At 46.7% G+C, this 16,007-nt stretch overlaps 1 protein-coding gene across 1 annotated transcript in view; it reads left to right on the top strand.

Moving 5' to 3' along the window:
- Positions 1-16,007, top strand: part of LOC117046375 (paired box protein Pax-3) — a 117,489-nt gene that overhangs the window by 679 nt on the left and 100,803 nt on the right. The window contains exons 2-4 of the mRNA XM_033148174.1: positions 1,446-1,736; positions 4,014-4,143; positions 7,032-7,166. Of these exons, the coding sequence (XP_033004065.1) occupies positions 1,446-1,736; positions 4,014-4,143; positions 7,032-7,166 (556 nt within the window). The remainder of the gene's footprint in view (positions 1-1,445; positions 1,737-4,013; positions 4,144-7,031; positions 7,167-16,007) is intronic.

Below are 16,007 nucleotides of genomic sequence, written 5' to 3'. Positions count from 1 at the left end.
AAGCACAAGCCGGTAAAGCCACCACAAAACTAGCAATTCCAAAGACTGCTGTTTGGGGACAGTAATAGGTAGGAAAACGCCTTAAACTGCTGTCAAGCAACTCAGCTCAAACTCTCACTTTCGTGCATGTGGGCACACACCCGCGCAACACACAGCAGGATTCGTGTGGACATTCGCAATTTGTCCAAAACATGTCAAGAAACTCCTTTCCATTAATTGAATCTTAAGAGCTTTCCAACTAGGGTTTCATTATTAAATGTGGGGGACTTTTATGTTCCTTCTTGCGACAGAGACTGTAAACAGGTGGGATCTTCTCCTAGCCTGTTGATTTTCGTATAATCAACTCAGACAGGATGCAAGGAAGTTGGCAACACTTCAGCGAGTTTATGAAAACGTTAAAGGTGGTTAAAGCAAGCGATGAAACAATACAGTACAAATTGTTTCAGGGGGAAACGAGTCAGTGCGATCAGGGATGCACAAACAGGTGGGCAAGAAAGCGGACTAATCGGAAACAAGCAAACAAATAAACAAAACAACAAACATCTTTCGAAACAGGGTTTTCGTGTGACTCTAATATTATTACTAACGTTTCTATTCCTCTCCTAAATGCATGGTACCTACCACTTCCCTTCCAAAACTGCCCCGACATATGAAACGCAAACAGTATAAGTAAATATTAAAGTTGTGGGTTGTTTTTTTTTTTTTAAAGACTGTTTATTGAAAATGGGGCAGATTGTCACATTCTAGCAGACTTCAGGAGACCCGTGGTCAAATGTCTACGATGCTTAGCTTCATCGTACAGTGAGAAGGAGGAGCACCAGTTGCAGAAAAGTTTCTGTTACTTATATTTACCCTCTGGATCTTTTTGAATCATAAATTGCTTCTTTTGAGGGGGGAATTGGGGATACTCCGATTACTTAGAACACTTGTCAACACTACATTTTCCTTCCGAGGAGAAGAAAGAGCGATTTAAAAGAAGGAAAATACCTGTGGAAGCCAAAGACTTCCAAACGTTAACCACGGCTTGTATTGGGGAGTTTTCAACCTAGGAAGAAATATTTATTGAAAGCACTTTTTCTCGGAAGAAAATTCCGTGGAAGCCGACCGAGAATAGATATAACCTTCGCGGTTCGGTTTTTAAAACAGATCAAAATGCCCACTTCGCCCAAGACTATATATCGCTTACAGATATAAGAAAGTCCACAGTTTTGCCACGGCTTAGCCTCTGTTTGCTACAACGGAGACAACAAACGGTATCAGGGAGTAACTAACCGTTTGTTAACCAGTCCTGAACACGTGCGCGAAAAGTTCCAAGCAAAAGTGTTTCAGGATCCGTGTGCCAGGCTCAAACGATGCCACCAATCGCAAGGGGGAGGGGAAGCTGTCTGGAACGCGAGTCTCTGTGTGTCGTGTGTAACTGTCGCTGAACCTTGTGTGTACGTGAGGAAGGCCGCTCGGATACCGAAGGAGCCATTTCTTCTTTGTCCCCACTCTGTCCAGTGTCGACTCCGCTGGGCCAAGGCCGAGTCAACCAGCTCGGGGGCGTCTTCATCAACGGCCGGCCTCTGCCCAACCACATCCGCCACAAGATCGTGGAGATGGCTCACCACGGGATCAGGCCGTGCGTCATCTCTCGCCAGCTGCGAGTCTCACACGGCTGCGTCTCCAAGATTCTCTGCAGGTACCAGGAGACCGGCTCCATCCGGCCGGGGGCAATCGGAGGCAGCAAACCCAAGGTGAGGAAGGCGCAGCGCCGCCGGATCGGGAGAGGGGGGTGGGCGGGAATTGGCGGGGCAGCTTCGGGCCGCGGACCTGAAGAACTCAGTTGCGCTTTTATTCAGAATCCGGTCAATCCAAAGGCCTACCCTCTCCTTCCCTTCCAGTGCATGCTCCCGGGCGCCTGGGATCTTGTAGCAAGACATCCGGATTGCTTGGGATTATATGGAACAAGAAAGGACTGGGTGGTTCTGTTAATTAAGCGGGGGTTGTGAGGAGAGACGTGCAGAACTTCAGCTCTAAAGTTCCAACCAGTTCTGACCTCCTTGGCTAGCGCACAGGTCCCCGCAGGTCCACGTTGGTGCACTTCCTTCGCGATCCTGACATCGCTGTGCCTGGGATTTGCAGCGCCGACTGCTAGCTGCTTCAAACGGGCCTGGCAGAGAGCAGGAGCGCTAGGCTCTGAACGCATTCCTTTTTTCTCTCTCTCCTCGTTGGAACGCTCTCGGTTTTCCTTGCACCCCTTTACAACCACCCTAGCCCTGCGGAGATACAGATCCCAATCCCCTTCTAGCGTGTGCATATTGCTGCACACTTACCTAGCCACCCTCAAGAAGCATGCGCCGTTTTTTCTAAGTAGGACCTAGAAAAGCAAACCCTGCACTAGTCCAACTCTCTCCTGGCCAGAGTAACTTTCAGACAGACAGTTGTTAGACCTTGCGGATCCCTTGAAGCAGTGGCGGGTGATGGGGGGAGGGGGAGGGGACTATAACCCAGAACCGAGATCAGCGCACTGCGAAGGCTGGGATCCTAAGCGACTTTCCTTAACCATGGCAGGAATCCGCGAAGCTGATAATGGCCTTGGGACAAGTGTGCCAATAAACGCGGAGGCCTAATTGATTTGGATCACACCACTAACGAGAGTGGACTGTATCCAAGAGAAACTTGAATTTCAGTAATTTACCTTTCCATCTACCCGTCTCTGTCGTCCAACTTCTGCTACAAACGTTGCATTCTCATCTCACCCCTAAATATACTTCCTCCTCCCTCTCTGGAAACCAATTATCACTGAAATCAATGTAATCCGGGTAAATGAATTTTGGAGCCAAACGTTTATTCCTTCCTTCTTCTCCTCCGAGGTGCATTGCGCAGTCCAGCATATAAATTGCTAGTTTCCCAAACTGTTCATATACAAACGTTAAGAGGTTAGAAAGATACTAAATCGAACGGTCAGGTCCCCCGCTTCCAGTCTGATTTTAATGTTAATAAAAGTTTGTCTGCGAAACCATTTCCCAGCTTTGAATAAATTTATTCTGACACTGGGTTGTTGTTGTTGTTTGTCCCGTCCTCGCCATTCCCTCCCCATCCCCATTTTAAATGGCAAAGGAACAGATAGGTTTGAAACCTCAACGCGAACACACAGCATTTTAGTGTGTGTGTGTGTGTGTGTGTGTGTGTTTATATTTCGATACATAAAATTAAAAGTAATCTTATTTCATTTTTCAACGGAAGGGAAAATAATTCGCACTTAATAAAAGGCTTCATGCATGTAGCAAATTTGTAGAAATAGGAAGTTGGATGCAGCAGCCTCTCATCTATGTTTTCCGGGATTTGGCTGTTTTTGCTTGGCAAAAGTTTCTATGAACTTTCAGGACTTTTTTTAATGATGTTTTGTTCTAATCATAAAGTGAATGGGATCCCCCCACCTTCCCTTCCCCCCTCTTCTCCCTTGCTGGCATTTCATTTTTACACCCTAATACATTACTTTGAAAGGAGTCCTATTCGATTCCGACCGACCTTGATTGCCAACCTATGGCTTTAGGAAGCTACCGGAGGGTTTCCTGTCTAATTCTGCTCTGAATCCTTTTGCAAGCCTGTTTCATGTCACACAGAAGACAGCGTTTCTGGGTTCTCAATTTTCTTTTTCAAACGTGAGTCCTGATTCTTTAGCCCCCTTCTCCCCCCCCCCCAATGATCAGTTCCTTTTATGGGGAGTGCTGCTAATTTTAAAAACCCATGTTCGAGTCATTTCACATCTTTGCTTTAGCTGTTTTCTGTCAAATTGGCACCCAGGGTTTGCAAAGGCGAGGAGATGAAGGATTTGTTCAGGAAGGATCCGTGATTGGCCCTGACTTTCAGCAGCATCAGTCTGAAGGGATTCCATCCCTCTCTAGGCTGAGCCCTCGATGTTCATTCACCCTCGTGGGGCGCCTGGTCCCCCCCCCCGCTTTCTTTCCCAACTCTTTCCCCGCAAAGTGTCCCAACTTTTGTTCCTTTCTGGGTCGTTTCTATTAAAGCAGGTGACGACGCCGGATGTCGAGAAGAAGATCGAGGAATATAAACGAGACAACGCGGGCATGTTCAGCTGGGAGATCCGGGACAAGCTGCTGAAGGACGGCGTGTGCGACAGAAACACCGTGCCTTCAGGTAAGTCCGAAGGGGATTAATTCAAAATGCCCTTGGTGTTAACCAGCTTCCGGATCCTGCACCCACTAAAGCCGATTCTACAGACCGATGACGTCTGGCATGGCAGGAAAGGGCCGTAGCTCAACCGCAGAGCGTCTGCTTGGCATCTCCAAGGAAGGGGTTGGGAGCCTCTGCCGGCCAGTGTAGGCCATACTGAGCTACCAATGGTCTGCCTAAGGCGATCTATCTTCCTAATATATATTGATAGGGAAGTTGATTCTGGTACACCAACTCCCAGGTAAGTGTGCGGAAGGTGCCATCGAAATTAGGGGAACGCCTCTAAGGAAAAAGGCTAGTGCCCTCGAAAACTTCGCTGGAATTGTCAACTCAGCCCTGAAAATACTTCCTTATAGCCAGTCATTTTTACAGCTCGATCCTAAGCGGCTTTATTCGCAAGGAAGCCGCACTTAAGTTCAGTGGACGAAAGGTCTAAGAAGGACCGGAGATTTCACTCCCATGGATTTCATTGGAACTTCCCCCCACCAAATAGCACAATTAAAGATGCAGGCCGGATCGAGGTCGGTTTAAACACCAAATATATTATGTATAATTCTATATAATTGTTTTAGAAGCTCGCCCTGCCTTCCTCCCCCCAACCCCCCGCCCTGAGTTCCCATCAGAGACATCAAACGACGCTGCTCTCGACAGACTGCAGGCTTTCACGGGCCCTGTGGGGCCTTGCGCGACTTGCTGGATGAGTGTCCATGATCTGGCTTTATCTTATAGGCACTGGATGAAAGAAACCGAGGGAAAGAGATCGCGTAGCGGGGGGAAAGGCTGCGAGCCGGGTTAGGTAGTGGGACATAGTAAAAGAAGACAAGCAATCTTCGTGGCTTGTCATTTCCTTGAGTTCTCATAAATCCGGGTATTCCGATTAACCAGCATTGAAGCACATGTAGCGTCGAAGCATCGGGCTAGGAAGGTTTGTTTTTAATTAACATCCTAGAGCATCGCTTTCCGCCTCTCTCTCTCTCTCTCTCTCTCTCTCTCTCTCTCTCTCATTCCTTTCCTCCCAGAGCAACAATCCGGGGACGGGAATGTTTAGCAGGCCAGGGATTGGAAAAAATAAACCCCGTAATTTTGTTTTTAATGGCACAATGTATAAGAAGCACAAGGACATTCTTTATTTATTTATTTTGCTCGTTGGGAATGGAAAAGGGCTTTTGCAAACGGTGCGACGCGATTGTGCCGTCTCGTTTTCCACTCCGCGCATCCTCTGAGAAAGAAAAGAGAGAAAAGGGGGGGGGGAAATCACTCTTCCTCGGAAGAATTCCAGAACTAGTCAATCGAGGGTTTCACGCTAAACCGTTGCACGAAGTGGATTGTAAGCTATCTAAGATCAGGAAGCGGTGGCGGGGAGTAAGTGGGCAAGAAGCCCGTGGGAACGTGGAAGGACTGATTGGTGGTGGCCCCCCGAAATAGTCAAGACCGTTCCTTGGAAGGAATTAGTTCTTTGATGGTTCCAGCGCGGAAAAAATACGGTGCGCTTAGTTAAAATATCCAACTCTCCTTCCCCAGGCAAGTTCCTGCTTATAGCAAAGAGAAAGGAATTTAATAGCCTGATCCGCAACCAGTTTGAGGAAGCGAAAGTTTTGGATTTTAACTCAAGTTCACCCCAAAACCTTTACAAAGTTCCATTGAGATCGATGGGAGTGAAAATCCATGGGAGTAGAAGGACTTTCACTCCAGGCAGCCAGATGCACCCAAGGCCCGTAGGGTTGAATACATACAGGTGAAACTCGAAAAATTAGAATATCGTGGAAAAGTCCATTTATGTAAGCAATTGTTTTAATTAGCTACTGGAGTTTAATATATGAGATAGACTCATGACATGCAAAGCGAGATATGTCAAGCCTTTATTTGTTATAATTGTGATGATTATGGCGTACAACTGATGAAAACCCCAAAGTTGAAATTGTTAATTTGGGGTTCTCATCAGCTGTATGCCATAATCACCACAATAATAACAAATAAAGGCTTGACATATCTCGCTTTGCATGTCATGAGTCTATCTCATATATTAGTTTCACCTTTTAAGTTGAATTACTGAAAGAAATGAACCTTTCTATGATATTCTAATTTTTTCTAGTTTCAACTGTATATTCTGCTGTATATATATATATTTGTTGCTATTTTGCAACAAAGGTTGAACCTAACTCGAAATGGCTTCGACTTGAGGCTGCATTTCTATGCACGCTTTTTTGGGGGTGGGAGGTTAAGCCCTAATGAACACTTACTTCCAAGTAAACTTGCAGAGGAATGGGCAGCTTCCAGAGCTCCAAGATCCGGATCCTCCGGAAGTTTATTCGGAAGTCAATCCGCATTGCGCATTCAGCAGTGTGCTCAGCGTGGCCTCCTCTCAAGGCAGCGTTCATAAAATTACAACCTTTTACATGATTATGCTTACTTTTAATGTAGGGTACCAACCTCTCTTTAAATCTTTCGTTTACTTGGATTGGAGATCTTGATTTCCTCGCTTTTAAATGCGTTTCCTATTTATTTCTTCGTTTGTTTGTATTGGGGGTGAGTGGGAAGAATTATACATTCACTCCTTCAGTTTTTTAAAATTATATGTCAAGACTGTTTACAACAGAATCGTAAAAATGCAATAAACGGCCAAGCAGTCGTCATCCTTTAAGCTACAAATCAGAAGGAGCGCTAAACTTTTCTGTGATGAGCAAGGGATCCGAAAGGATTCGCCCGAGACTGTCAAACGCCACTAGTCCCGAAGGAGGTTCATTGCCAACCCCTCAGCACATAAGCAAAGGATGTTCTCCATAGTTAGATGCAGCTGCCGCCGCCTCCTTCCAGCTTCTGCCTTCAGTTATATTTCCCCCTCTTTCCCCAAGTGAGCTCCATCAGCCGTATTCTGAGAAGCAAATTTGGGAAGGGAGAAGAAGAAGAAGCCGAGCTGGAGAGGAAGGAAGTGGAGGAGAGCGAGAAGAAAGCCAAGCACAGCATCGACGGCATCCTCAGCGAACGAGGTAAAGGGCGGCCGGCTTCTTCTTCTTCTTGAGGGGATCGAGCCTCGGTCGAGGCGCCGTTAGAGAGTGCAAAGATGATTGATCAGGGCCTATAGCTTTATGGGACAGAGGAAGGTATAGAAAGGACGGGCTCTTTGGCTAGGGGAGCCGTTGATCGAAGGGGGATGTTGGAGCTTGGGGGGGGGGCGTCGAAAGGGCAGGTTTGGCTGCTCCGTTTCTTTTTAGCGTTGAGAGAATTTCCGGGAGAGACACTTTGGTGGTGTTTGGCTTTGGAGGGGAGGGATGGAGATGGGTTTACCCAGGTGTCGGCGGAGAAGCCCTCGTTCGCGATTGTGAAAAGAGGACCCTTTAAGGGTGAGACTTTTGGGCGGCAGCTTTAGGTAGATTCAGGAAAGAGAGAACCACGAACAGGTCCCCAGCCTCTGAAAGGTTTCCTGATTGAAGAGAAGTTGGTTGAGATGACTGCTCTCCTTGTCTGCCTATCTATCGGTGGTGTATGTCAGTTTCAGCGAGATATTGTGACTCTGTCGGCCAACAAGTGGTGCAGTTGGGTAAATTTTGATTCTGGACTTAAGGGCCTGCCATCACCCCCGGCACTTAAAAACATGGTGAGCCCCTTGTCTACTGTCTGCTAGCTCATTCCACTGTGCGGGGCCCCTGAACGTCTGCCCCAAAGTCCTATCCTGGCGGCACAACTGTCCTAAATAGGTTTATTTGGGAGTTTTGCAGGATGGAATTATGTATATGGGTTTAGGCCTTGCGTTTAGACAGATTCTAGTCTAGGCGTAACTGTATTTATGCTACTTTTGCCTGGGAGTCGCAGTACTATCTTTGGCGACATCTCCGTAAGGAAGAGGACATCCCCACTGAAGGAACATGTCTTCCGGTTCCAGCAGTACAGACAATGATACTTGTTGTACTCATCTTGACCTTTTGTTGCGTCTGGTGCCTGACACAGGCAGAAATAAAAGCAGGTAGATATTCTTCCTAGGATGGAGAAAGAGCAGCGATCAGCTTCACTTCTGTGTGAGGCGGCTGCCCAAGGCACAGGAGCAGGGCCGGGAAGAAAGATGGCAACCTGATGGACCATCTAGTCAACCTGTAACCTGTAGCCGGGTTACCCCCCTTCAAATGGAAACACATTGACTACTACTCATTTTGATATTTTACGTCTGCTTGAAGTCCCACACCCATTTCAAAATCTCGGGCTGAAATCTTGAGCACAGTTGCCCAGGGGAAAGCACCTGATGAACTCAATGGGACTTACTTCTGAGGAAACAGGGAGTTGGGATCGGGCCCTAAATGCTACTTGGCAGACAAACAAGAAACAAAGTCCCATCCTTTTCCGATGGCACGACTTCCAAATTGGTGTCCTTGCAGCTTGCTTGCTTGCCTGTTTGCTTGCTTGGAAGCAAGTCCGCTGAGTTCCGTCGAGCTTCCGTCTGCATCCAGGGTCGTCGCCTGCTCTTTAACCGAAGTAAGAGAGCTCAGGGCATGGGCGTAGCCAGGATTTATTTTTAATTTTTGGGGGGAGGCATTATGGGGGGAGATAGAACCGAGTTATCTGTGATGCAATTGGTCAGCTAGTTAACTATTTTTATTTATTTACTTGATTTAGGGGGGCAGCTGCCTCCCTCCCCCCCGCCCGCTACACCCGTGGCTCAGGGAAGTTATTATTCTCCAGCTGATCCGTGTTAGGCTAGGATGGGGCGGAAAGATGACAGTCTGTCTGACCCTGAGTAAGATTTGCCCTCGTCCCTCGTCTTCTCTACCCCCGTTGCTAGGAAGTCAATTTTGCTGGGCTCTGTTGCAAATTGATAAGCTCGCTTGGAGCTAACTTATCTGAAAACGTCGGGATGCGTGCCTTTTGCGCTGCAGAACCGGCCTGGCAATGTGTTTTAATGCAGGAATGGGGGTGCGTTGTAGGCCTCCCGGTTCTAGTAACGTTTACACGCAAGGAAGTAACAGTGCGATCCTATCGAAGTTTACTCAGAAGAACGTCCCCCGGCGTTTGGTAGGGCTTTACTCCCTAGTAAGTGCGCCTGGGATTGCAGCCCAATGGAGTCCCACGGAATCCCAGGGGCGCTTTATTTCCAAGCTGGAGGCTGAGCATCTTTGCCAGAGAGACAGCGCGATCCTGCGCCCAGGAAGTAAGCAAACGAGCAAGATTGAATTTAGCGGGTGAACAGGCATAGGAAAGCTTTTCTTTGACTGAAATGTGGAACAGGCATGAATGGACGGAACCGGTCCGGAGGTTACAACAACAACAAAGTTATCGGCATGTGTGGGTTATGTTATGGGCTGCCAGAAACGCTCGATTCAATTCTGTGTATTTCTGGGTGAGCCGAAGAAAGAAAGAGGGAGGGAGGGAGGGAGAGAGAGATGGATGGAGGACACCCAGTTGCGTGAATTCCATGGTCTCTAAACAAACCAGTTGGAGAGTTTTAGTCTCTTATTCACTTTAATTTCATGTTATAAAACAATTTGCGATCTCGCAAATTCGACTCAGAAGTGGGAAGAGCTCTGAGCCTGATGTTCCGATCAGCAAGCGTGTATGTGAAATCTAGAAGCAGATAACGATGCACATCCAATACTTCTTTCCCCTCCCCCACAAAGCAAGGCTCCCTCCCCCGCCTTTTAAATCGCACAGTATTCAATTGGCGTTATTTATGAAGAGTTCGCAATCTGGGGTGTGTGTGTGGAGAGGCTCCCAGTAGGGGTAGGGGGGGGCGGGGAAGAAAGAGGAGGTTCGTTGTCTGAACTCGTTGTGAAAAGCTGGTTGCTCAATCGTGTGGCCAGAGCCGTTTAGTCCCTTCCCCCTGTGTCCTCAAATCTGAACAGTATTTTGGGTTAGTCAAGCTGAAGTCATTAAATAAAAAGGGACAGGGGAGGGAACCGGGAGGAGGAGAAGGAGGAGGAGGGAGAGAAGTCCTTGAGAGAAGGTCGCGATCCTGCCCGTCCTCCCCGGGCTTCATGTCAAACGAAAGATCCTGCCCGTCAAAGTAGGATAGTAGCCTGTTTAAGCCATCTTTACTATTGTAGTGGGCTTTGCTTACTTTGAAGTAAAAATAAATAGGCTTGAGGTGCCAGGAATGCAGGAAGAAAGATAGTATATCTATATATCAATATCTATATGCTGCTCTCCTCCAAAGGCTACCTGGGCTGTTTTTTTGTAGAACTTCCAAGTTTTATTCTAGCAACAGCTAGAGGGAAGAAAGTGAAAAAATCAAGAGATTTTTTTTTTAAAAAGGAACTCTCTCCCTACACACACACTCTTAATGTGAAAAACAAACCATAGCTAGATTAAGACACAGTCTGGGGGGCTATGATCCGGGTCTTTTGAACCTCTGCTGTGCATGCTTAGTCTGTTGCAAATCCTGCTTCAGTCAGATCTACTACATATAGAAGGATTGCAGCTTTGCATGAACACAATAGCAGCAATCAATGGAGCTGATTTCCAAGTACCGGTAAGTGCATTTTGGATCAGGGTGCAAGATAGATTTCCATCTGCTTCAGTAAGGTTCTTCCCCACCCCCCCCCATATTAAGAGTCTGTTGCAGTTGCCATCTAAAGGAGGGGAGGATCTTTAATCACTTCTCTACAGGTTGTCTGTTGTTGATGTTGGAACTGGTTTTCCAAGACCTTGTGGCTTGAGTCGGCAGACAGACGGGGCTGTTGCCAGTGCCGGGATGACTTGTTGTTTGAGGTTCCCCTCGCACTCCTCCTCCAAAGCTTGCCCCTTGCACATCCACCGTAGGCCCTGGAGAACAGGAGACAAAAAGTACCAAATGAGCTGGTCAAACATTTGTACAACTTTTCCAGCTTTTACAAAGAAGGCCTTCTATACACAATCTACACTTGGAGATGAACTTGGAAAACAAAGAGGGGAGAGTCCATTGAAACTCGCACTTTAGCTCTGGCCAGACAAAGGTTCAGCTCGCAGCAGCTTGATGTGGACAAAAGAAGGCAACCTTTTTATAATTCAAGGAGAAAAGAAGAGAAAACAGGCCCTACAATAGGGCCAGAAAAGACATTATGGGCTTGCAATGAGGGATGAATTATTCAATGAGTCCCAATAGCCAATGCTCTGAGGAGTTTTATGGACTCTCCACCGTGGAAAAAGTGGCTGTTTTCACCTACAAAATGTCTCTAGCCTTTCTAGACGGCTAGAGATGCCGACAGCCATTCAGGAAGGACAACTGAAACCATTCTTTAAGACTATAGCATCCCTCCACATTGTAAAAGGAGAGGGGAGGGGGGGAGGTGACACCCTCAAGCCTACTAGAGATTTAAGGAGAGCTGCATCTTCACAGTGTTCAAATGTATATGTCAAGAAAGAGAGGCACAAATGGAGAAAAACAATGCCAGCAGGTTCATGGGTTTATTTTTTTTTAAGGCAGATTGGTCACTGAACAGGAGGCCTCCATACTGAATGTAGATTTCCACACTCTTAAATCTTAGCAGCGGAATAAAATGTGGGGCGAAGAAAGGATGGCTAGGGAAGAAATAGCTAATGTTAATGGCCAATACATTTTTATTGATGACAATGCCTGTTTCATTGCATTGTGCCCAGCCTTGAGCTCATTTATTTGAAAATGAACCTTGTTGATTTAAATTTAGGTAAGGATCTTTGGATGGAGATGTCTTGGTTCTGGGCTAAGGCATGGTGCCAAACCTCAAGAACACCGAATAACTGTTATTTATTTTATTCAGTCCTTAACAAAAAAATGCATCTCAGATCATTTTGGCATTTCAGAACACATATCCCCCAAAATGGAGGTACTCCAAGTGACAAACAATTTTTTGTTTTGAATTGAATCAGGAAGTTTAATCACAAACATATTTGCAAAGGCTATTGGAAGTCTTGCTATTTGTTCCTTCAATATCTGTGAAATAAATGGATTTTTTTTTGTCAGAACAAAACTTAAAGGATAGCCTTTTTGTTTCTTTTAACTCAAAAGTTTGTCTTTAAGAAGCCGATAACTACTGGAACTAATATCAGTGAGAAAAATGGAATATGGTTAATTTTCTGAGCTTCAAGAAATGGAGATTTATTGTTGTCATTATTTATATTAATGGCTCTTTCTAAATGCTCAAAAGAATCGGTATCAGTGGATTTGTTTTGAAAACATTATGCATGAAATGAATCTTTAGGACACTTGCTGGAATCTCAACATGTTTATGCAGAAGTAATTATTAAGTTGGAGCTCAGATAACCTTACGAACTGCATCATAAGCTTTCTTTTAGATTTCCTTTATGAAGGCTTTGGTTTATGACTGGTCCTGCTCTTGGTTATGTGTTGGAAACTTTAGAATTATGAACAGAAACTTCTGTGGTAGAAACTCCATGGTTAAGAATGGTGCAATGACCTCTCATGAAATGTTTGTCCAGCGACCTCTATGAAATGTAGGCTTCACAAATTTCAGAAAGAGCTGGCTTTCTGCATCTCCAACTTAAAAAAATAAAAACAAAACAGTTTTGGGAAAATATAAAGAACTTTGCATAATTCACAGCTCAGTTTTTCACTATAACTTTCTGTTCTCAGACATGTATGCTGACATCTATGGATGAGATGAGTCAAGACAGAAATTGATTACATTTTTCTTGAAATTTTAAAACAGTATTGTGGTACTCTTCAGTGCTGGATGTGGTTGAAATATTTTACTAGCACACTAAGAGATTTTGCTGTACACCAGTTATTATTCAATCCCAGCTTTAATCTCGAAGGAAGAAGGTATTTGTTAATGTAAGCAGCTGCTAATTTGGGAAAGATTCCTATGATTATGAGTGATTTAAGAAGAATAAATAGCAACTCCCCTTCCCAGAAAGCCAGTTTGCCCTAGTGGAGTTGTGATATTGTTGTGTTGCTTGTTGCAGGAAACTCAGGCTCAAATCTCTGATTTGCCAGTTGGGGCATGCTGGCATTACTTTGCATACCCACCTTGTAGGGTTTTATGCAGGTGAAATAAAAACAACAACAACAGGACAGATTTCAAAATTATTTCAAAATACAAGTATTCAGATACTCCCAGTGAAGTGGACCAGATTATCTGATTATGTGTGAGCCTTCCTAGCTACATTAAAAAAAAAAGCACACTAGTTGTTGTTGTTAAGGTTTCTGTAGCACCCTTCATCCAAGGATCACATGGTGGTTTACATTATAAAAAAATACAAAAATATATAACATAGGAACAAACAAAACAATAACACCCTTCCCCCCCAGTTTAAAGTGCCATAGATTGTTTAATTAGCCACAGGTCTGAGAGAAGAGGAATGTATTTGTCTGGTGCCTAAAGATATGAAATAAAGATGCCATGTAGGCCTTCCCGGGGAGAGCATTCCACAAGTGGGGAGCCACCACAGAAAAGGCCTGTTCTGGTGTTGCCACCCTCCGGATCTTTTGCAGAGGAAGCACATGAAGAAGGGCCTCAGACAATGATCCCAGGGTAGTTGACTGTGTATTACAAATAACATTTATTGTTCCCAATCAGACCATCTCATCAGGGGCGTTCTAGCCCCTTGGCTGCCAGGGGCGGCAAGCCAAGAGGCACCCCTGGGGGCGGGGCATTGCGGCATGTGCATGCGTCATGACGTCATGACGCACGTGCACAGCGCGATGCCACGCCCCTGGGGATGCCCCGCAGGGGGGGGAAAGGAAAGCAAAGCGGGCGCTTGAACGCGCCAGCTTTGCTTCCTTTTCTCTCCCTTTTGGCGCTGGCTGGGCTGAAGCTCCGCAGCCCAGCCAGCGCCGAAAGGGGGGGGGGGAAGCAAACAGGCGCATTTAAGCGACCGAAAGGGGAGAAAAGCGCCCGTTTGCTTCCCCCCTTTTCATTTTCGGACGCTTCTTTCGGCGCTGGCTGGGCTGCGCCTCTGCAGCCCAGCCAGCATTGAAAAAAGCGTCCGAAAGGGGAGAATAGCGCCAGTTTGCTTCCCCCCTTTTCCCTTTCGTCCGAAAGTGAAAAGGGGGGGAAGCAAACGGGCGCTTTTCTCCCCTTTCGGTCGCTTCTTTCGGTGCCGGCTGGGCTGCAGAGGCGCAGCCCAGCCAGCGCCAAAAGAAGCGTCCAAAAGGGAAAGGGGGGAGCAAACGGGGGCTTCCCCCCCTTTCGGCCGCTTAAACGCGCCTGTTTGCTTCTCCCCCCCCCTTTCGGCCGCCCCTTTCGGCTCCGCAGCCCAGGCAGCGCCGAAATGGGTGGCCGAAAGGGGGGGGAGAAGCAAACAGGCGTGTTTAAGCGGCCGAAAGGGGGGGAAGCGCCCGTTTGCTCCCCCCCTTTCCCTTTTGCCGCCGTTCGTTCCGTCGCCCCGGGAGCAGCAGCACCGCACACACTGTGCGCTGCTGCTCCCACGGCGACGGAGCGAGCGGCGGTGCGTGGGGGTGACAAGCGGAGGCCCCTCCCACCACTTCCCACGCACCACCGGTCACCCCGTCCGTGCAGCGCTGCTGCTCCTGGGGTGACGGAGGGAGCGGCGGCACGTGGGAGTGGCGGGAGGGGGCGCCACTTGTCATCCCCACCCGCCGCTTGTCACCCTGTCACTGGGGGCGTACCGCCCCCACCGCCCCTCCCCAGCGACGCCCCTGCATCTCATATATAGTTCTAGAACAGGAATGACTACCCTTATTGGACCTGAGGGCCACATTCACCTTTGCCAAACCCTCCCTTCGAGGGCCACATGTCAGCATTAGGTGTTGCCACCTCCAGTCTGCACACACAACACTGGGAACATACATTGTGGACACACACAGTAGAAACACATACACAGTCTCAGATGTTCCCTCTGCTGCTGGGGTTTAAACCTCTTCACTTAGTGCAGCACAGTAACAACTTAATTTATTTTCTTTTTGCTAAACATCAATGGATTCTTGGGGGGGGGGGCAAGAGGAAAAGAAGTTACTTGAGAGGTTGAATCAGGCCTGTGGACTGGGTTCTCTCCCCACCCCTTCACCAACCTGTTATAAGGATCCCTGTTCATGAATCATGTTCTATGGATAACAGTGCTGCCTCCATCCCATGATTTGTGTTTCATCGACCTTGCAGTTGAAAGTCTACCCAAGTGTGCTTTCTATAATCGTCTCTTAAAGAAGAATAGTTCTGTGGTATTCTTGGTTGAAATTCTTGCTTTTTTTGAAATGCACTCCATAAATTCTATTTCCTGTAGTTACATTGTATGAATACATTTCGTTCCTTGGAGGGTTGCAATATTTCTTGTGGCAGCATCTAAAATTAGATTTCAGTGTCTTCAAACTAATGCTATTGATTGTGAAGGATATGACTAAGATGCCTTAACTAATTATTTGTGTGGACCAGTGTATAGTCTCTTTTTAAGCGTATAATTTTTTTTGAATTGTTATCACATTTGGCAAAGCAACCAAGTTCTGATTGATTTCAAGTCAGTTTGTTTAGGGTCTCCATTTGAGACTGCTGCTTATTGGAAGGCCTATCCTATCCCTCTAAACAAGCTGTCCCTAACATGGTGCCTTCCAGATGTTTTGGATAACCCACTGGGGTGATGGGAGCTGTGGTCCAAAGCATCTGGAAGGCAGCAATCTGGGGATGGCTCCTCTGAACAAAAGCCCCTCCAGCCTTAGTTCAGGGTGCCAACAGCCTGCAAGGATTACCTTTGTCTCTGGTTCTGTATACTGGCAATCTACTGGAAGACAAGGCAATTGAATATCTAAGATGGGCAGTCCCCAGCTCCCAATATGTGAAATGTGAGTAACTGGACATGCACGTATGTAAAGTTCCTTTTCAGCAATAATACATGGCTTCATTTCAAATGGCCGCCATACTGTTTGCAGGCCTGGGATCAATCATGACCTTTCCTGCCCACTCACTGCTCTTGGC

The sequence above is a fragment of the Lacerta agilis genome, chromosome 5, assembly GCF_009819535.1.
Source record: "Lacerta agilis isolate rLacAgi1 chromosome 5, rLacAgi1.pri, whole genome shotgun sequence".
NCBI classification, from domain to species: Eukaryota; Metazoa; Chordata; class Lepidosauria; order Squamata; family Lacertidae; genus Lacerta; species Lacerta agilis.
Note: the sequence above shows the minus strand (reverse complement) of the source record. Positions and strands in the feature narration are given on the sequence as shown.